This window comes from Rhinoraja longicauda, chromosome 30 (genome assembly GCF_053455715.1).
Source record: "Rhinoraja longicauda isolate Sanriku21f chromosome 30, sRhiLon1.1, whole genome shotgun sequence".
In the NCBI taxonomy this organism is placed as follows: domain Eukaryota; kingdom Metazoa; phylum Chordata; class Chondrichthyes; order Rajiformes; family Arhynchobatidae; genus Rhinoraja; species Rhinoraja longicauda.
Window position 1 is genome coordinate 12,385,800 of NC_135982.1, and position 21,802 is coordinate 12,407,601.

Genomic DNA, 21,802 nt, shown 5'->3' on the forward strand with positions numbered 1-21,802 from the left:
TAGAATGTTTACATAATGGAAGCTGGTAAATCCCATCACAGCTGAAAGATTTTGATAATTACTGAGAATGATGATGCCTCTGGGGCTCAGCAGCTGAATACTTTATTTTCAAATTAATAGTGAAACATTAAATTATGTAGTTTTGATAATGGTTTCCATTAGAATCATATTGTCCTTTTTATCTTTGAATAACTTCCCAGTAATCTTTTTGTTATTGTAAATTGTAAAGAATGTTCCACACGTGGTACATTGAGGTATGTTGAAGCTCTTATGCCTGGTTGGCACTTTTCTTACAAAAGTCTTAAATATTCTAAGTAGAGCTGTTTCCAAATTAATTTCTCCCATTTAGTCCATTAGCTTACTGGTTTGTCTCCTCTCTGTGAGAAATTATCCAAGTAAGTGATAAGTAAGTAAATATAGTGGAGGTCGACTAAAGGCTAATTATTTTCATGGAGGGAAGTCAACCTAGAAAATAAAAATCATGCTTCACCGCAGATTCTTTGGAATAAGATGATTTAAAATGACCTATATTGGATGGCAACTTTCATTTTACTCAGAGCAAGGGAAATTAGCAGAAAATAGAATATAGAACACCACAGCACAGGAACAAGCGCTTCGGTCCACAATGTCCATGCCAAACATGATACAAAGTTAAACTAATCTCTGCCTGAGTATGATCCATATCCCTCCCTCATCTGCCTATGCATATGCCTATTTAAAAGCTCCTTAAATGCCCCTCTCATACCTGCTTCCACCACAACTGCTGGCACCCAAGCCCCCACCACTCTGTATAAAATAAATCGCCTCGCACATCTCCCTTAAACTTTGACCCTCTTACCTAAAATGTATGCTCTTTAATCTTTGACATTTCCACCATGGACAGAAAGATTCTGACTGTCTACCCAATCTATTCCTTCTATATTTGGAGAAACTTCTATCAGGTTTCTCACCCCTCCCCAGGGAGAACTGACTGAAGTATATAAATTTTCTTTTTGATTAATGCTTTTGTTCATAATGTGCTAGTTTATTAATTAGTGTCCTACCTGATTTTTTTCTGCTTTATAAGCGTAACTTTCAGCCAAGGAGGCAAGTGTGATAAGCACTGTGCATGTTTGCCAATGAACCCTCTACAGATGACACATTTAAACAGCTCAAGCAGTTTCCACAGATGTTGCTGGCAGGCCATAATGGTCAATATTGAGGTCCTTGTGAGCATAAACATAACTAACCTTGAGCTTATGGTAGAAATGCAACTTGGAAGGAGCAGACAAGGCATCAGAATGGATGACAATTATCTCCCAAGCAGGGCTTGTGTGGGAAGCTGAGACAGATAGAAGAAAAGTTCAGCCATACCAGTGCTTGAGGAGCAGCCAAGAGTGACCCATCACCATTCACGAGGACCTCCTGCAGGACGGTTCTGGACGGGACTCATTGCCAGCCCTCAATGAGATCAAACTCCAGATTGAGGAAATTGTGGCGTCAAACATCAACACCGCAGTCTTCCCCTGCCCATAGTTGTAATTTGTGATGACTTTGTCAATGATGGACTACCAAGAGGTATACTTCCAAGGATGCTCCTTTGAGGTGAGGTGGAATACAGTGGCATAGTAATTAGGTTACTGGTCGAGCATCCTGTGAAATAATCCATGACAGATGGAGAATTTACATTCAAGTAATTAAATAAATCTGGAGTAAGAAATTTGTGATGGTGAAATTATTAGATTGTTGTAAAAAAAACCATCTGGTTCGCTATTATCCTTCAGGAAAGAAAATCTGCCGTCCTTACCCAGTCGGATCCCCAGGCTAAATGTTAGAACTGACACACAGAAAAGGAAAATAACTTTGAAGGTTATGCCCATAAATGAATAATGTTTAATAGCATCGTCACCTTCACTCATACACCTCAAATTATTCAAGGTTTATATTTTTAACCATAAATTTAAGTTAATAAGGCTTAACACTCCATCAACATACAGATTTTTTCTCTTTTAACAAGAGACCAAAGAAAATATGTTATGAAAAACTCACACACTGGTTTTATTAGATTCTATAGTCATTTTAATATGGTAATGGTTAAATTTAACTTTTTATGCAAACAAAACGAATGGAACGTCATTTTTAGGTGAAGTTTTTTTTAAATTTTGCTAATATGTTAGTGACAATGGTATGTACAGTCATGAAGAGACCAAGGACAGAAGGGTTTGTTTTGCAAGTTCCAACGCTTGGTGCTTATCTGAAATCTCTCCTTCTGCTATTTTAATGAGATTTCAAGAAAGTGGGATAATGTTTCCATTTATATTCCAGTTTACATGAATACATTGTCTACTAATGATTTAAAACTATTTGTTTTCTATAAGAGCAAACTTGAAAGCCTTGCTTAATTTGAAAAGCAGTCTCAGTGCCCGAAAGGCCAACCATTGACCTTCCAATAACACCAAAAACAACAGGGAAATTTAAGTGATATAACTGAATTTTGAAGCAATGTTCGATGCTCTGAAAGCTGTCTCATTGTTCTGTGCAGCAGGTCATTGGAATGTTTTCTAATTTCAGAGAAGAATTGAAAGAATGTCGCAGGAGAATGGAAACTTTAAAGCAAGAGAGAGATAAAGTGGAAAAAGATATTCAAGAACAAGAAACTGCTGACAATATGTAAGCCTGAGGTTTCCCAACTGTGGGAATCATTTTTTTCAACCTATCCTGTTCTCTCTTTCTCTCTCATATATATTTAAACTGATGAATAGGATGTGTTTATGAAAAACAGCATATCAGCAGTGTCCGAGGACACACAAGGATGTTGGAATCTTGAGCAAAAAGCAAAGTGCTGGTGGAACTCCAGAATGGCAAGGTGGCGCAGCGGTAGAGTTGCTGCCTTACAGCGCCAGAATCCCAGGTTTGATCCTAACTACGGATGCTGTCTGTATTGAGTTTGTACGTTCTCCCTGTGACATGCATGGGTTTTCTCCGGGTGCTCCAGTTTCCTCCCACACTCAAAAGGCGTACAGGTTTGTAGGTTAATTGGCTTGGTATAATTGTAAATTATTCCTAGTGGGTGTAGGATTGTGTAAGTGTGCAGGGATCGCTGGTCGGCGCAGACGTACAGGTTTGTTGGTTAATTGACTCGGTGTAATTGTAAATTATCCCGAGTGTGTGTAGGATCGTATAAGTGTGCTGGGATCGCTGGTCGTATAAGTGTGTCATAGTTGGGAGACTTGAAGAAGAATCAATGATAAATCACTATCCTTGGTCATGCAGAAATTCTTGAACCATTCACCAGTGCTCTCAGTTATTAACATAGTTTATAATAATCTAATTTTCATGGTTACCATGAAACTGCAAGATTGCTGTAAAAATACATCTGGTCACCTCAAGTTCTTTAGATCAGACTTTCATGAGACCACAGATCCATACGCATAATTGCTCCGTGAAATGCCTGAACAATTTAATCCGTTCAAGAACAGAGGGGCATTTAGAGATGAGCAATAAATAATGTTATTGCTGGCATCATCTTGCAAATGAATACATGTTTAGAATGGCAAATCCTGAATGTGGATATGATAGTTACTAAAATTGGCTTGACTGCAAACCTAAGCAGTGGTGCAGCTGGTGGAACGTTAGGGACCCAGGTTCAATCCTGAACCTTGACGCTGTCTGTGTGTAGTTTGCACGGTCTCCCAGTAACTGTGTGTTTTTTCAGTTTCCTCCAATATTCCAAAGACCTGTGAGTTGGTAGATTAATTGGTCACTGTGAATTGCCGCTGGCATGTAAGAGAGGCTAGAATCTGGTGAGTGGGGATCTGATAGGAATGTGGCATTCACACAGGGCTTGTGTAGGGGTTGATGGTCAACAGAGGCTTGGTGGGCTGTATCACCATGACTATACCAATTCTTGCTTTCAGACATCATAAGTTTGCTGATCATTAATATTATTGATTGTTTTCTCAGTGCTGCTTTGTTTCGTCTTCGAACACAACACCGAAGGCTGTGTGAAGAACTTCGAGAGGAGGAGGATATTTATTCAACAATTGATTTGATAATGCAAGAGAAAGAGTAAGTTATTGGGTGAAAACAGAAAAATGCAGGTGCTGGGAATAAAATTAGAAAAGGTTGGAAATACAGAGTAGTCAATCAGCATCTGTGGTGAGAGCATGTTTCAGCTGATGACCTTCCATCAGAACCTTCTATTAACACTGTTTCTTAGTCAGCGGTGTAATTGATGGGAGGGAATAAAGGGGATTAGTGTAAATGGATGATTGACGGCGGGAGCGAAAAAGAAACGGCGAGAACTCAGTTTGTCAGTCAGGGCGGCACGGTAGCGCAGCGGTAGAGTTGCTGCTTTACAGCGAATGCAGCGCCGGAGACTCAGGTTCGATCCTGACTACGGGTGCTGCACTGTAAGGAGTTTGTATGTTCTCCCCGTGACCTGCGTGGGTTTTCACCGAGATCTTCGGTTTCCTCCCACACTCCAAAGACGTGCAGGTTTGTAGGTTAATTGGCTGGGTAAATGTAAAAGATTGTCCCTAGTGGGTGTAGGATAGTGTTAATGTGCGGGGATCGCTGGGCGGCGCGGACTTGGTGGGCCGAAAAGGCCTGTTTCCGCGCTGTATATATATGATATGATATGATATCTGTGGAGGGAAGTGGACAGTTAGCGTTTCGGGTCAAGACCCTTCATCTAGACTGATGACTGTCACAGGCTATGTTGTAACAAGCTATGATCCTAGAACTCAATAACAATGCAGCATCGGGAATCGGGACCACCTCAGATCTGAAACGTTAACTGTTAACTCTGTTTTCCTTTCCACAGATGCTGTCAGACCTACTGTGTGTTTCCAGCATTTTTTGTTTTTATTGCTTACCATTCCTTGGTAATACCATTGCCAATGATCTTAAATCTAATTCCTTTTTGTTACTGCCCTTCCGACCCTGGAAAGTATTCTCCTCACATATTTCATGATTCTGCATTTACTATTTATTGTATGATAGCACAGTTATAACTATTTTATTATTTTAAGTTAAGTTCAAATAATGGTGTTTTAAATTAATTAAATGAACGGGATTATTTTTTACATAAATATGTGGTGAATATGATAACTTATTTAGATTGTTTGCTATTTGTCCATTGGCTTGGAGATAAATACAGCTATCAGTCCCATGAGTCAGGTAGGATTTGTAAGCTGTATCATGACTTGTCCTACATTTCATCGAGATTTTTTTTAGCTGGCAATCTGTTGAAATGTAATACTGAAGCTGTGAATTTGTCAGTTCTCCTTTCTAATTTCTTGGGATATCCAATCATATTAATAACAGTATATCACCCACCAACACTTTCGCCACCTCCAACGGGATCCCACTACTGGCTACATCTTCCCATCTCCAACCCTTTCTGCTTTCCGCAGAGACCGTTCCCTCCGCAACTCCCTGGTCAACTCGTCCCTTCCCACCCAAACCACCCCCTCCCCAGCCATGATCACATTGAATGGTGGTGCTGGCATGAAGGGCTGAATGGCCTACTCCTGCACCTATTGTCTATTGTCTATTGTCTATTATCTACTTTCTCCTGCAACTGCAGGAGATGCAACACCTGTCCCTTTACCTCCCCCCTCGACTCCATCCAAGGACTCCCAACAGTCTTTTCAGGTGAGGCAGTGGTTCACTTGCACCTCCTCCAACCTCATCTACTGTATCTGCTGTTCCAAGTGTCAACTTCTGTACATCGGCGAGACCAAGTGCAGGCTCGGCGATCGTTTCGCTAAACACCTCCGCTCAGTCTGCCTTAACCTACCTGACCTCCCAGTTGCTTAGCACTTTAACTCCCCCTCCCATTCCCAATCTGACCTTCCTTCCTCCATTGTGAGAGTGAGGCCCAGTGCAAATTGGAGGAACAGTACCTCATATTTCACTTGGGTAGCTTACACTCCAGCGGTATGAACATTGACTTCTCTAACTTCAAATAGCCTTTGCTTTCCCTCTCTCTATCCCCTTCCCCTTCTCAGTTTGTCCATCAGTCTTACTGTCTCTGACTACATTCTACCTCTGTCCCGCCCACTCCCCTGACATCAGTCTGAAGAAGGTTCTCGACCTGAAACGTCACCCATTCGTTCTCTCCAGAGATGGTGCCTGTCCCGCTGAGTTACTCCAGCATATTGTGTCTACCTTCGATTTAAACCAGTATCTGCAGTTCTTTCCTACACATATTATTTATCCATTCTGGAATGTTTTCTTTAGTATTTTGAGCAAAGTAATGGAGATTTTAACAAAAATTTAAGCCACAGAATTTGGTGTGCTCTGCTATTTGGAAGCTTAAAATCTCAAAATTCTTTCTATAAACAAAGCAAAGGCTCATAATCCCCTCATTTTTCACCACCTGCATTGAATGGTACACAAACTGTTGCCATTTCTGAGCTAGAAGGAATGGAATAAACATCAATGAAAGCTCTTCCTCTTCACACTGTATATGCCATGTGTTTGTATATTTGCTCCGATGCCAATGAAATGTAGGTAAAGCTCTAGGATATTTAATATCAATCCTAAAGCTGAAAATAATCTTCAGACTAACAAAATGATGATTTCATCCTCTGCACTTACATTTTTACTTTAAGCAGGCTATGATTAACCATTTCAGTAGTTTGCTCTATGGTTCAAGGAATAATTGTAGCCTTTGGTCTGCAAGCCCAGTTCCTTTATAATTACTAAATTAAATGATTTCATCACATTAATTTAATTTGTTTTATTACCAAATCATACATTTCAATGTTCGGTTTACTTGACTTAACATATTTCATGGTATATGCAGCCTATTTATTTTTGTGGCAAAACACAAGGTAGATAAATTAATCTTTTATGGTGGCATGATGTTATTTAAGTGGTACACATTGACCATGGATGACCAGCATGACATTTCCCTTTTAAAAGTTGGTTTTCAGAGTCTTTTTCCTCCCTATTTCAGGCGTGAAGTCTTCCAAGTTGAACTTGAACAAGCAAAATTATTGCAACTCCATGAAGAACACAAGAAAGACGAGGAGGAATATGAAATATATGAGGCAAAGCAAAGGCACGAAACCAAAGAGGCAGCTATTTTACAAGCAGAACAAAGGACAAAAAAAACAGCAATCAAAAAGTTGGTGAAACTTCAATCAGAAATCTACTTTATTTTTTTGTCCTTTTCTAAACAGATCGTGAACTGCTCTGGTACTTTTCAGCACCATTCTATGCACCATTTACTATTCATATGAACAATCAAAACCCCTCAATAATGGCTGACTGCAAAGTAGCACTTAATGTAAAAATGTGTAGTTGCCACACTTCAGGAAGGATGTGGGAGCAATAATGAGAGTACATAAGTGATTAATCAGGGCATTGCCTGGAAGGGTGGGTTTTACTTAAAAGGAGAGATTGGATAGGATGGGGTTTTTTTCTCATTGGAACCTTGGAGGTTGATCGGTGGCCTTATGGAGGATTATAATATTATGAGGGATATAGATAGGATATATAGTCAGAATCATTTTCCCAAAGCAGGGGAATCTAGAACTAAAGGCCACAGGCGAGAGGTGAGATGTTTAAAGGAGATTGAATGGTAAGTTTTTCATATAGAGAGTGGCTGTTATATGAAATGAGCTGCCAGAGGAGGTAGTGGATGCAGATACAATTTCAACTTTAAAAAGGCATTTGGACAGGTACTTAGATATGAAAGATGGAGAGGGATATGAACCTGATGTAGGCAAATGCAATAAGTGTAAATAAATATCATGGACAGTCTTGACAAGCAAGCTGAAAGGGTTATTTTTGCCATTTGATTTTATGATCCGTATTGTTCCATTTTCAAAATGGAACATACACTTAATATGTTGCACATTTACTGTTTGTCCACATCAATCAATTTCTATCCTGTGATTTTCTTCAGTGTTATCAGAAAATATTTAGCATTGGCCAAATATTGAAATGTTCTATGTATGTTCATGATGATCTTACTCATTTTAATGGAAGGTATCACAAAATGCTGGAGTAACTCAGCAGGTCAGGCAGCAGGTCAAGGAGAGAAGGAATGGGTGATTTTTCGGGTCTTCTTCAGACTGATGAGTGACCTGCCTGACCTGCTGAGTTACTCCAGCATTTTGTGATACCTTCGATTTGTACCAGCATCTGCAGTTATTTTCTTACTCATTTTAATGGATCATTTGTTTCATCATTTGTGACATTTTATCATGCTTGTCTGATGGATAAGATTCCTTTGCTGAGAATGCACATTTCTAATTTTCTTTTACCAGGACTCGAGGGCCTGAACTATAGGATGAGGTTAGACAGGCTAGGACTTTATCCTTAGAGTGCAGGAGACTGTGTGGTGATCTTATCAAAGTGTACAAAATCACGAGGGGGATTGATAAGGTGAATACACAGTCTTTTTCCTAGGTTAGGGAAATCAAAAACGAAATGTCCTAGGTTTCAGGTGAAAGGAGAAAAATGTAATAGGAACTTAAAGGGCAATTTTTTCACATAGAGGGTGGTGGGTTTATGGATCGAGCTGCCAGAGCAAGTAGTTGAGGCAGGTACAATAAGAATATTTGTGACCATTGCACGGGTACATAGATAGGAAAGGTTTCGAGGGATATGGGTTAAAGGTGGACAAATTGGACTAGCTTAGATGAAGCATCTTGGTTTAATGGACAAGTTGGGCCAAAGGGCTTGTTTCCATGCTGTATGATTCTTTGCCTTTATCTTGTGCCAAGCCAGTGAAGCACTCGAGCAGAAATTGTATGGATTTTGTATCAGCAGGAGGCTTTGAGACAATTGAAGAAGTAGTAACTAGTTGGGCTGAGTATCCTTTTCTTCATTCCACCAGCTTTTGTTGTTTCAGTTTTATTTACAATCTGGTCATTTGGAAATGATTGAGAACAGATGGAATGACACTGCGGGTTAACACTCAACCTATAAATCTGGGAGACATATGTTTAAATCCACTTTAAACTGATAAAACTAAAGAGTCTGAAGAAGGGTCTCGACCTGAAACGTCGTCTATTCCTTTTCTCTAGAGATGCTGCCTGATCCGCTGAGTTACTCCAACATTTTGTGTCTACCTTCACTCTAAAGAGAAAGCTGGGGAGGAGATAGTTTGGGTGAGAAAGGATGATTGAAGCATGTGGTAGTGGAAGGAATGGTTACTACGGAAAGTGGAAAGGGGTGGGGATGGGAGAGTGGCTGGTGGTGAGTCAACGTGATCGTACCACCAGCCACCTCCCTACGACTCCTCTCTCACATTCATTAAGGGATCCCAGCAACCCTTCCAGGGGAGACAGAGGTTCATATAAGCCTCCTTTGACCTTATCTACTGCATTCAGTGCTCCCGAGGTGGACTCCTTTACATCGACAAGGCCAAATATATATTCAGCAATTATTTTGCTGAACACTCCACTTGGTTTGCCTAGGCCTAATGGATATCACATTTGCGAACCATTTTAACTCCCTTACCCGTTCCGATACCAACTATTCTGTCCTGGGCCTCCTCCAATGCCAAAATGAGGCCATACACAAATTGGAGGAACAATGCCTCATATTCCGTTTGTGTAACTTACAGCCTAACGGTATGAACATTGAATGCTTCAATTTTACATACCCCCCCCCCCCCCACTCTTACCAGCCCCCACCTTATTTTCCCCCTAACCCTAATGCCCCACCAGGTACACACCCATTTCTTCAACTATTCCCCTTTCCCCCATCCTTTTCCACCTATATCCCTTCCTCTGGCTTCCCATTTCTCTTCTCTCCTTATCTTACACCCTTTGTCTCCTTTTTATCTCTAGCCTTTCTTCACCCATTTGCCAATCAAAATCACCCCTCATCTGTATCCACTATCACTTGCCAGGCGTTGTCCTGCCCCCACCTCTCTTCCAGCTTTCTGCCCCTGTACAACAATCAGTCTGAAGAAGGGTCTTGACCCAAATAGTCACCTACCCATGTCCTATAGAGATGCATGACCTGCTGAGTTATTCCAGCACTCCAGTGTTTTTTAGATAAACTAACATTTGTAGTTCCATATATCTATAGTCTCTATCAAAGTATACGGCATTCTCAGTATGCAGATCAGCTACAGAAATGAGCCGAAGAATGGCAGATGGAGTTTCATCCGAGCAAGTCTGAGGCCTTGTACTTTGGGAGGTCGAATGGAAGGGAAAAGTATATAGTTAATGGCAAGACACTTAACAGCATTGATGTCCTTGGTGTCCAAGTTAATAGCTACCTAACAGTGGCAACACTATCAGATAGAGTGGTAAAGAAGGGATATGGTATGGTTGCCTTCTCTGGTTGGGGCATTGGGCACAAGAGTCAGGAAGTCATGTTGTAACTTTAAGGAATTTTGTTTAGGCTGCATTTGGAGTATTGTGTGCAGGTCTGATTGCCCCATTACAGGAAGGATGTAGAGGCTGTGGAGAGAGTGCAGAAGATGTGTACCAAATTACTGCCTGCATTAAAGGGCGTTAGCTATAAGGAGAGGCTGGACAAACTTGGTTTGTTTTCTCTGGAGCATTGGAGGTTGAGGCAAGACCGAGAGAAGTATATTTAAAAACATGAGCGGCATAGATACGATAGACAGTCAGAACCTGTTTCCCTGGGTGAAATGTGTATAGGTTTAAGGCAAGAGAGGCAAAGTTTAAAGATGTGCAAGTCAAGTTTTTTACACAGAGGGTGGTGGGTGCCTGGAATGTGCTGCAAAGAATGGTGTTGGAGGCAGATGAGAAAGTGGCACTTAAGAGGCTTTTGGATAGACATATGGATATGCAGGGAATGGAGGGATTGTGGATCATGTGCATGGAGAAGAGATTAGTTTAATTTGGCATCCTGTTTGACACATACATTGTGGGGAAAAGGGCCTGTTTGTGAAGGGTCATTCATTGAGTAGATTCAAGGCAGAGACTGAAAGGTTATCAGATTCAGGGAGAAGGCAGGAGAATGGGGTTGAGAAGGAAAAATAGATCAGCCATGATTGATTGGCTGAGCAGACTCGATGGACTGAATGGCTTAATTCTGCTCCTATGTCTTGTAATCTTAAGGGAATAATAGCATATAGAAGTAATGCAGGAAGGGTCACTGCAGTAAAAGATCAGCATTTGGATGGCAGAACTGGAATGGGGGTCTGAATGTCCAGTCCTGTTTCTATTTCTTATGTTCTTATCAACCTAAGATCAGCATTAAAAGATATAATACGTAAACTAGAATCCGTACATATATTTATTCCGAATAGATTAATATAGCTCAGGAATTATCTTCAGTTAAAATCTTCCTTCATTGAACTCAGGAGATTATAGTTTATTGAAGGCAGATGGATAGATGTGGGAGGAAATCTCCAAACTCGCCAGCTACAGATTGAATCATCGCATGGTTGCAACACAGAAGGACAATTGGCACATTGTGTCCTTGCAAGCTCTCCACCAACCTAACTCACTGGTTCCGCCCACCTCTAGTCCCCCATCTCTGTGGCTGTGCAAATCAGCATGTATGCACCCAATTAACTCTTGAAGGGCACGTTGGAACCTGCCTTCACCGCAGCCCAGAGTCTTAGAACGTGGAAACAGGCCCTTCAGCCCAACTTGTCTACACCAGCCAACATGTCTCATCTACACTAGTCATACCTGCCCATATCCCTCTAAACATGTCCTATCTATATACCTGTCTAAATGTTTCTTAAACGTTGCAATAGTATCTGCCTCAACTACTTCCTCCAGCAGCTCATTTCATGCACCCACCACCCTTTGTGTTAAAGAGTTACCCCTCAGGTTCCTATTCCTATCTTTCCCCCCTCACCTTAAACCCATGTCCTCTGGCTCTTGTTTCCCCAACTCTGGACAAGAGACTCTGTGCGTCTACCTGATCTATTCCTTTCATGATTTTCACACTGCATAAAGCAAATATTTTCCTTGTGTTTTCAATTATCTCCCCCTTTATACCTGTGATCCTTCCACCAATGGGAAATTCATATCCATTCTGTTGGCACAGTGGCGCAGCAGTAGAGATCTGGGTTCTAGAGACCTGGGCACTAGAGACCTGGCACTTACGGCACTAGAGACCTGGGTTCAATCCTGACTATGTGTGCTGTCTGCTTACAGCCCAGTGGTATGAATATTGATTTCTCTCACTTCAGGTAGCCCCGCATTCCCTCTCTCTCTATCCCTCCCCCACGCAAGTCGCACCAGCTTTTCGTTTTCACCCAACAAACAGCTAACAATGGCCTGTTTCCTTTATCATCGTTACTTTTTTGCATATCTTTTATTCGTTGCTCTTTATCTCTCTACATCATCATCTATAGCTCTCCTTTCCCTTACCCCTAACCAGTCTGGAGGGTCTCGACCCGAAACATCACCCATTCCTTCTCTCCAGAGATGCTGCCTGTCCTGTTGAGTTACTCCAGCTTTTTGTGTCCATCTTCGGAGTTTCTACTCACTGGTTCCGCCCACCTCTAGTTCTCCCTGTGACTGCGTGGGTTTTCACCAGGTGCTCCGGTTTCCACCCACACTCCCCACAAAGACGTACAGTTTTGTAGGCTAATTGGTTTTGGTAAAATTGTAAATTGTCCCTAGTGTGTAGGGTAGTGTTAGTGTACTGGGATTGCTGGTCGAAGCAGACTCGGTGTGCCGAAGGGCCCGTTTCCGCACTGTGTATCTAAAGTCTGTCCAGAATTCTCTTTTTTTAAAAAATATTATCAAATTTTCTCTCAGCCTTACCCAAAGAAAGTGGTCCGAGCCTCTGTAATCTATCTTTGTAATTGTCCCTTATCCCTTATCCCGGAAACCAACCTCACAAATCTTTTCTGGATCTTCTGTAATGACTTTTTACCTTTAAGATTAAGAGGTGAACAGAATGGAATGCTGTATTCCGTATACAATTTTCATATTCCTATACAACATGGGGAACCCAGAGAAAACCCACGTGGCCATGGAGAGAACATGCAAACTTTGCACAGCAAAACCCCCCACAAAGTGCTGGAGTAACTCAGCAGGTCAGGCAGCATCACCTCGAGGATATGGATAGGAGTCCTGACCCGAAACATCAGCAATGCATGTCTTGCAGAGATGCTACCTGACCCGCTGAGTTAGTCCAGCACTTTGTGTATTTTTTGTAAACCAGCATCTCATTGAAACCTACAAAATAATGAAAGGCCAAGATTGAATGGATGTGAAGTTGTCTTTTTACACTAATCTCATTTGCCCACATTAGTACCATAGCCTTCTAAACCTTGCCTATTTAAGTGGCTGTCCAAGTGCCTTTCAACGTAGTAATTGTATTTGATTCTACCACTCTTATGGCAACATATCTGAATCCACTTCCTCCTCCTGCATCCAAAGAACATTGAAAGATTATGGTTAGTGCCACCTTACTTGGTGAAGAGAGATGGAGTGTACAGTGCTGATTTTGATTCTTAATATGCCTCAGTTCTCCATGTACTACTGTTTGACTGTGTACCTATGGAACTCTTCTCGATTCCCATTAACGTTGGTAGCTAATGTTTGCTCATTTGCATTCCTTCTTTTTAATTTTAATTTCTCCTCAGATTCTTTTGTACTCAGCCTGCTTCTTGGCATAGTTTTCTATTTATGGGCTAAATCAGGAAATATTTGTATTTTCAAAGTAATTTTGTTGCCTTTCCAACTGGCCTTCCAGCCGAACTCAGCATGAAATGTTATAAATAAAAAATCCTCCTGTCTGTAAGCAGATGAACCACGAAGCACCTAAGGAGAATCCTCTCAAAGGTTGGAAGAGTCCATCTGCTTATAGAAAATATCACCGTCTGGGATTTAGGAATAAACAGCAAACCTAATAACTATCCTATAAAAGTAGATGATTCTTTATAAAGAAGCACTGTCACAGTTTTGTTATATATTCTTGCATCAGGATTATTTACCGTCCCCTCCCTTTCCCCTCCCTTTTGTGCCCAATACCCATATCTCTCCCTCTGGCTTTACATTTCACTCCTCTTCTTCGCTAACCTAATTTTGTATTATTACATCAGGAGTCTCCTGATACTAATACATTTAGTAGCAATTGGGGATGATATTAGTTTCTATAGTCAAGACAAAATGGATTGTCAGTAAGTAGGCCATTGGTTATGCATCTTCCTCGATTTCTGTCTCCTGAGGAAAATTCAAAGCAAAAATCAGATTGTCGCCTTACCATCATGTGTTTTTGATGCCACTGTTTTCAGCTTATTAAAAAAATTTAAAATGTAATTCCTTAATGAATCATTGCAATATATAGAAGCACAACCAGAATTACATTTAATTGTTATTCATTCTCTTTTGTCATGTACGAAACAGGTTCTGTACTGGTTCAAAAGAAAAGTGAAAAAAAACCACAAGCAACACAGAAAGCACAATACACTGGGGAAAAGGCAGGGATCATGTTGGAAGATGCATTAGATAGCTATGCTTCTAAGTAATATGTTGGTTTCAAGAGCAAAAAAGAAAGTGCTGGAGAAACTCAGTGGGTCAGGCAACATCTGTGGAGGTAATGGCTTCCCGGGATGGGAACCTTCTCCAGTCTAATGGAGTAGAGGGAAGAAAGCTGGAAAAGAGAGTTAGTGGCAGGGAAAAAGCCTAGTAAAGATAGGTGGATACAGGCAAGATGGGTCGGGGGGGGGTTGGCGTTGATTGGCATATGGGTGGGATAAGTGCCAAAGGCGAGAGATGAAAAGGAGATGAAAGAGTGTCAAATAAGGAGAGAAGAAGAGCAGTAAAATGCAAAGGTGGAGGGAGGGGGAAAGGAAAATTGCCTTGATAATTGCCTGAAAATGTTCTCCAGTGATTCCCAGGACAGTAAATACTCTTCATGGAAGGGATAGGTGACTATATTATTGTATTGCATTGCTATAATATACTATATAATATAATATACTATATTATATTGTAATAATCATATTGCTGATATATATTATCTTTTATCCATGAACAGGAAACCTGTGAACGATCTTAAAGATCGAGAACTGGAGCATAAGAAGGCAGTCGAGAATGCTAAAAAGTATAATCAGAAGGCAATGCAGTTTCTGAAGGAATCTATGGCTAGGTAAAACTGCAAGGTGGACTTGATGAAACAGAATACTCTTTATATTTATAAGAATTCTATATTAAGTCATTTTGCTCTTTCCAATACTCGAGAATGGGAATCAGTGTACACGAGAGATTTTAAAATGGAATTATCCCAATTATTCCTTACTATTATCTTTAGTGTTGACATTTATTGTTATTATTTCATTTTGTCTCATCATGTTCTGGTCTGAAGGCTCTGAATCTTTCATTTGAATTGTAGATTTAGAGATATCCTGCAGAATTCTCCTGCAATCTGCAATGATTCTATTTCACTGGAGGTGTAAATTAATTATCACTTAATCAAACATGGTAAAATATAAATGTGTTCACTTAGCTGGTATAATATCATTTACTTAAAGCAACCCAGGCTGAAATCCATCAAAACTGCTGTGGAATCAGAAACTGGATGAGCCTCTGGGAATGAATAATTGTGGAATAGTTGATTTATTATTGGGCATTTTTGTGATCATTGCTCCTGCCAGAAATGGTACAGAGAAGGTTAAACACTAAAAAGTAATAAAAGCTGTATAAATAGTTGATCTAAATATTAACTGAATTAAAATCAGGGTGTTTCTTAATGTAGAGTTCGTCAAGAACAAGCTGAAAAAGAACTGAAGATAAGGGAAGACATGGATAAAAGGATGCAAAGTGTATTGTCACTGAAGAAGAACATTGCGTTTGACCAAGTAAATGGGCCCTTAATAGCTAACTTTATAAAGAAATCTAATGTGCAGTATTTTTATTAATTGACAGGTTAAATCATAGAGCAATCAAAAATCAAGATGGTATGGTTTTGTGTCATACCTCATTTGACCCATTAAAGTGAATACCAGGTATTTCTCACAGAGAATATGGGAAGTATGCATGGATTGCAGTAGATACAGTTATGTAGCATAGGCAGATTTCTGGAATATTTCCAATTGATCAAAGGAATTAAAAAAAATAATAATAACAACTGAAAACTGTGGAAGAATTTTTTTATTATTTTACATTTATAACAGATTTATTAAGCGATCAATATTGTTTAGTTCCTTTTACATTCCTTTAAATTTCTTCTGAGTATTTATTGATGAGCAAAGGTTAAGGCTGATTTGAATGTACTTGCATTTTATAATTTATTCAAGATACCCAGCCTCTGCCCTGCTCTTTTAGCCATGGTATTTATGTTTCTGCTCCATTCTGACCCCAAGGATATTGATGGTGGGTAATTTGGCAATGGCAGTATCTGATATTTGGTGGTTACTTGCTACTTATCAGCCCGTGCCTAAATGTTGTCTGGGTCCTGTTGCATGCAGGCATGGACTGCTTCATTTGGCAAGAAGTGATGAGTAGAATTGAATATTGTTCAATCATCACTGAATCATCATCATTGAGTTAGATGTGGCCCTTGTGGCTAAAGGGATCAGGGGGTATGGAGAGAAGGCAGGTACAGGATACTGAGTTGGATGATCAGCCATGATCATATTGAATGGCGGTGCAGGCTCGAAGGGCCGAATGGCCTACTCCTGCACCTATTTTCTATGTTTCTATGAATCCCCATTCTAACTTTAAGAAACAAGGTAGAGCGTTGATGAAGCAGGTGAAGATGGCTGGGTCTAGAAAATACTCTTACAGAACTCCTGCAGTGATTCTTGGGGTAGTGAGGAGTTATATCTGATAATCACAGCCATCCTCCTGTAGGTGAGGTCATCTGATCAGGAAGTCCATAGGCCAATTGTAGACTGAGACCACAAGGCCGAGGTCCTTATTTGGTGTTATGGTGTTGAAAACTGAGCTGCAGTCTATGAATAGCATCTTGACATAGTTGTTCTTATTGGTAAGATGATCTAGAGCTGAACTCACTGCAAGAGAGATAGCGTTGTTATAGACCTATCTTTCCTGTATGCAATTGCAGGCATCAAGATTATCCAGAAGACCAGTGCATATTACCAGTGGGCCATGACCAGTCCTTCAAAGCATTTTGCTGCGGTTCATTTTAAGTCTACTGGGCAGTAGTCATTGAGATAGGTCACTTTATCTTTCTCGGGGACTGGAATGATAGAGATTTCCTTGAAGCACATGGGGACAGGAGACTTGAAGTGAGAGGTTGAAGATGTTGGGGAAGACTGTAGCCGGTCAATTGGGGCACGATTTCAGAAACCACCCTGGAACACCATCCAGGCCAGCTGCTTTCCGAGAGTTTACCATCTGTCCTCTACCATCGAAATGTGTAGGGCAGAGCCAGCGGGAATTAAGGGTATGCTCCTTAGTGAAACTAGGCCAAACCAAAATAGGTGTCATCCGGTAGAGATGCATCATTGACAGAGATAGCCCTGATTTCTGCCTGTAGCCCTTGATATTATTCAGGCCCTGCCACAGTTGCCTGGCATCCACTTAATTGAATTAAGCCTCCAGCTTGTTTTAGAATCCTTACTTTGCATTTCTCTTAGATATGTAGAGATCATACTTTCCCTCCTTGTACAATCATGATGATTGACTTTAATAAACTCATCTCTAAACTTCTGGATCTGGACCTTGAAGCCTACATCTGCATCTGACTTCTGGACTTCCTTACAGTTAGTTAGTTAGAATTGATTGTAACAAGAGGGCAGAAATCCAGGGCTGAAGAGTCCCAGCCCTTCTTCTCACTAATATATTGATGGACATGGTGTGCTATCCATGCGAAAATCAGACCAGTTGCACCTGATGCAATTCTCCTAATATACAGATTAGTTTTGAAAAATCGTTTAATAGGATCAACTTGTAACTTTAGAAGGATGAGAGGGGATCTTATCGAAACATATAAGATTATTAAGGGGTTGGACACATTAGAGGCAAGAAACATGTTCCCAATGTTGGGGGAGTCCAGAACCAGGGGCCACAGTGTAAGAGTAAGGGGTAGGAGGCCATTTAGAACGGAGATGAGGAAAAACTTTTTCAGTCAGAGAGTTGTAAATCTGTGGAATTCTCTGCCTCAGAAGGCAGTGGAGGCCAATTCTCTGAATGCATTCAAGAGAGAGCTTGATAGAGCTCTTAAGGATAGCTGAGTCAGGGGGTATGGGGAGAAGGCAGGAACGGGGTACTGATTGAGAATGATCAGCCATGATCACATTGATTGGTGGTGCTGGCTCGAAGGGCCAAATGGCCTACTCCTGCACCTATTGTCTATTGTCTATTGTAACCTGATAATTGGTTAAGTGGATAATTTGCTAAGTGCTTGGTTGCTTTGAGGTGTAGTAAAAATGTGTGGGATTCATACTGCAATTTGGATTATCATTGGAAGAAGCTCAGATAAACACTTGGCTACAATAAACCAATGGCATTCCCAAATTTAGGGCAAGTAACATATTTTATAGAACGTCCTCTCAGCAGCAAGAATTGTAAACTGATAGGTATTTAGAAATATCTCAGAACATTTCCAGGTGGGGTTAAAGTGAGAGGTATGGATTTATAGAAGTATCTCCCAAGGAGATTTTTATAGATTTATTTACGTCCCTATCCAAAAGCCTCTTGAAAACATTGAATCTGCTTCCACAACCACCTTTGGCAGTGTGTTCTAGGCACCAACCACTTTCTATGTAAAACATTTGCCCCGCATGCCTTCTTTAAATTTTCCCTTGAAACTTTGCCCTCAAGGCGGCACGGTAGCGCAGCGGTAGAGTTGCTGCTTTACAGCGAATGCAGCGCCAGCGACTCAGGTTCGATCCTGACTACGGGTGCTGCACTGTAAGGAGTTTGTACGTTCTCCCCGTGACCTGCGTGGGTTTTCTCCGAGATCTTCGGTTTCCTCCCACACTCCAAAGACGTACAGGCATGTAGGTTAATTGGTTGGGTAAATGTGAAAATTGTCCCTAGTGGGTGTAGGATAGATAGTTAATGTACGGGGATCACTGGGCGGCACGGACTTGGAGGGCCGAAAAAGGCCTGTTTCCGGCTGTAGATATATGATATGATATGATAAGTCTTTGATATTTCCATCTGGGAAACAAGTTTCGTCTGTCTACCATCCCCAAATTTTATGTATTTCTATCAGGTCTCCCTTCAATCTCCAACATTCCAGAGAAAACAATCCAAGATTGTACAACCTCTCCTTTTATCTAATCCCTTCTAATCCAGGCAGCATTCTAATAAACTTCTCCTGCACCCTTTCCAAAGTCTCCACATCCTCCCTGTATTGGGAAGCTGAGAAATGCACACCACCTGTGGCATTTCAGAATGACTCACTACCATCTTCTCAAGGACAATTAGGAATGGGACATAATGGCAGGTTTTTCACTGTTGCCCACATCGTATGAGTGAAACCCCCCCCCCCAATCGTGACCATTCCTTTTTTCGACTGTTTCCATTAGGGTTTGATGTAGGGTTAGTAATGAAATGCATGAAACCTGGCAAATGCCCCTGGTACCAATAGGATTGCTCTTACCAACTTCCTACCTGAGACAGCTACCTCAAATCAGGACCTTGTGACTCAGTTGTTCTATGGATAAGTTCACAAAATGATGTTCCTATCATGGAGACACAAGGAAGTGCAGATGCTGGAATCTTGAGCAAAATAAAAGGCTTCTCATCTGTGGAGGGAAAGAATTATCGTGACCCGAAACATCATTCCCTCCCAAGATGGTGCCTGACCCGCTGAGTTCCTCCAGACTTTTGCTCGTGTTGCAGAAGTACAATGAGTGCATGTTGCAACTTTTCCAGCTTTCATAATTAATAAGTTGCTGAATAAAATTAAATCTCTTTCACTCAGGAAAATCAACGAGCAATACAGATGAAGATGAAAGCTCAGGCTGCCAGGGAAAGACAAATGGAGAAAGAGAAAGAGAAAGGGCTCAAGGTTTTGGAAAGTGGATTTGCCCAACAATTTCTGATCCATCAAAAGCACCAGCAAGAAATGGACCAAAAAAAACAGTGAGTATCTGACCGTTCAACAACCCGATTGTCCCATTCTTACTTTGCAATTTGGGGAGGATTTCCATTTAGACTTTTCTGTTAAAAATATAAATCAGTAACTGCCAGGAATACATATAAGCATTTTGAGATTAGTTAACACCTTTTACATATTCTCGAGGTTTTCAAACTGGTGGTTTCTCCAAAGAGGAAATAATAACGTTTTGAAAGAGTATTAAAAAGAAAATATGTAAAATTTGTGTTTGAAACATCACAACAGAGATTGGGGGATGGAACCTAGCAGAAACAGACCACTCTGTCGTAAGGCTCAGCAAATAGAGTATGTGCACCTCTGAAATCAAAACTGGTAGTCACATCAGTATGTGAGCAGATGAGTTAGATTTTAGGAAGGATACAGAAAATAGTGCATGGAACAGCAAACAATCAATGTAGCACACTAAAGCGTAGTAAATTGATGCAGTCTATTTGAAAGCATCTCCATGCAATAAACAGAAATACATAAGTAAAATATTGTAGACATTGGATATCTGAAATTAATGCAAAAAAGTGTTGCAAATGTTTGTTAAGTCATGCAGCATCCATGATTTGAGAAAATTGGTAAATGTTTCATTTCAAAGAACCTTTACTGTAACTCAAAGTGCAAAGAGCATAACAGAAAATGCAGCAGTACCTTCCAAGGAGAGCAGAGAGATTTCTCTTGCAAAATCTCAGGAGGTAGAGGACAGTTGCTTGTACATTCCATATATAAAAGCAATCATGATCGTTTATGGCAGTGCAATCTGCAGGTGTGGTTCATGCAAACATTATCCATTCACTTCATTTTGAGATAAATCTTGTTGATGCTTTATACAGGTGGCATACTTTGACCAATGTATAGGGCAGTGCGAACTGAAAATAAAAATCAATGATCTGGAAGGACATTCGTTGCAACTATTCAAATGGCAAGAAATTCATTTCAATTTGCAGCCTATCTTTATTGTTGGCATGTCTGTGCATGAATAGAATGGGACTGTGAGAAGGATAGAGTGGGGATAAGCATTCCCCAAAGTATTTTAATCAAATGACTTTATTTGAGGCCACCTTGCAGCTTTTAGCTACCAGTCAGTGAACTACATTCCTTCTTCATCTTTGGAGCAGTTTCCTTTGCTTTTACAATGCTAAACCTAACACAAGTAAAAAAATAGAATTTTAAGCTGAAAAAAATCTCTGTCCTTATATGGCTTAAGGTAATTTCTGTTTTATAAATTAACTGATTACTTGTGAATTTAATTAAACCAATATCAACTAATGTGAACTATAAAGATTACACTCCAACCCACTCCTTAATACCAATATCATGCAATCTGTTCCAATTGTGTTTGAAATAATCCACATATGGAGACACACACTGGGGCTGACATATGAACACAGTGTTTAGCAAGCTTACAAACTCTGTGCGATTGTACTAAAAATAGTTTCTCAACTGAGGGAAATGAATATTAATAGTACGCACAGATCCAAATAATGAGCCTGGATCGCAGCTCTGGTAAAATCATATCTGTTTCATGCTGTTTCACTTGGGGATAGAATGTGGGACTATCTATAATTGAGGAGTAAGAGAGATTCAGTGCTACACTTCAGTGGTTTCATCCTTTATATTTTTCAGCTTCATTAGTGTATGTATTTGCGACTGTTAAGGTTTGGTTTAAATCCCACCAACAATGGGTGACTACCCCTGAAAGGGATTATCTCATTTATTCTTGGTCTGTTCATGCGAAGGAGAATTTAAAAAAAAAAAGTAATTTCTGTTGCACTTTTAACAAGATTCCTTTTTCCTTTGAAATCTGAACTTTCAAAAGTGAATTTGA

General features: G+C 40.4%; 1 protein-coding gene across 4 annotated transcripts in view; it reads left to right on the plus strand.

Annotated features, from left to right (window-relative positions):
* cfap74 (cilia and flagella associated protein 74) overlaps positions 1–21,802 on the plus strand; it is a 121,928-nt gene that overhangs the window by 22,102 nt on the left and 78,024 nt on the right. For 3 of the 4 annotated variants that reach the window (XM_078425110.1, XM_078425112.1, XM_078425111.1), the window contains exons 5-10: positions 2,551–2,649; positions 3,943–4,047; positions 6,947–7,117; positions 14,935–15,045; positions 15,652–15,754; positions 19,795–19,955. In XM_078425110.1, coding sequence (XP_078281236.1) covers positions 2,551–2,649; positions 3,943–4,047; positions 6,947–7,117; positions 14,935–15,045; positions 15,652–15,754; positions 19,795–19,955 — 750 coding nt within the window. Of the gene's footprint in view, positions 1–2,550; positions 2,650–3,942; positions 4,048–6,946; positions 7,118–14,934; positions 15,046–15,651; positions 15,755–19,794; positions 19,956–21,802 lie in introns of those variants that run through there. The other variant, XM_078425113.1, reaches the window with a different exon arrangement.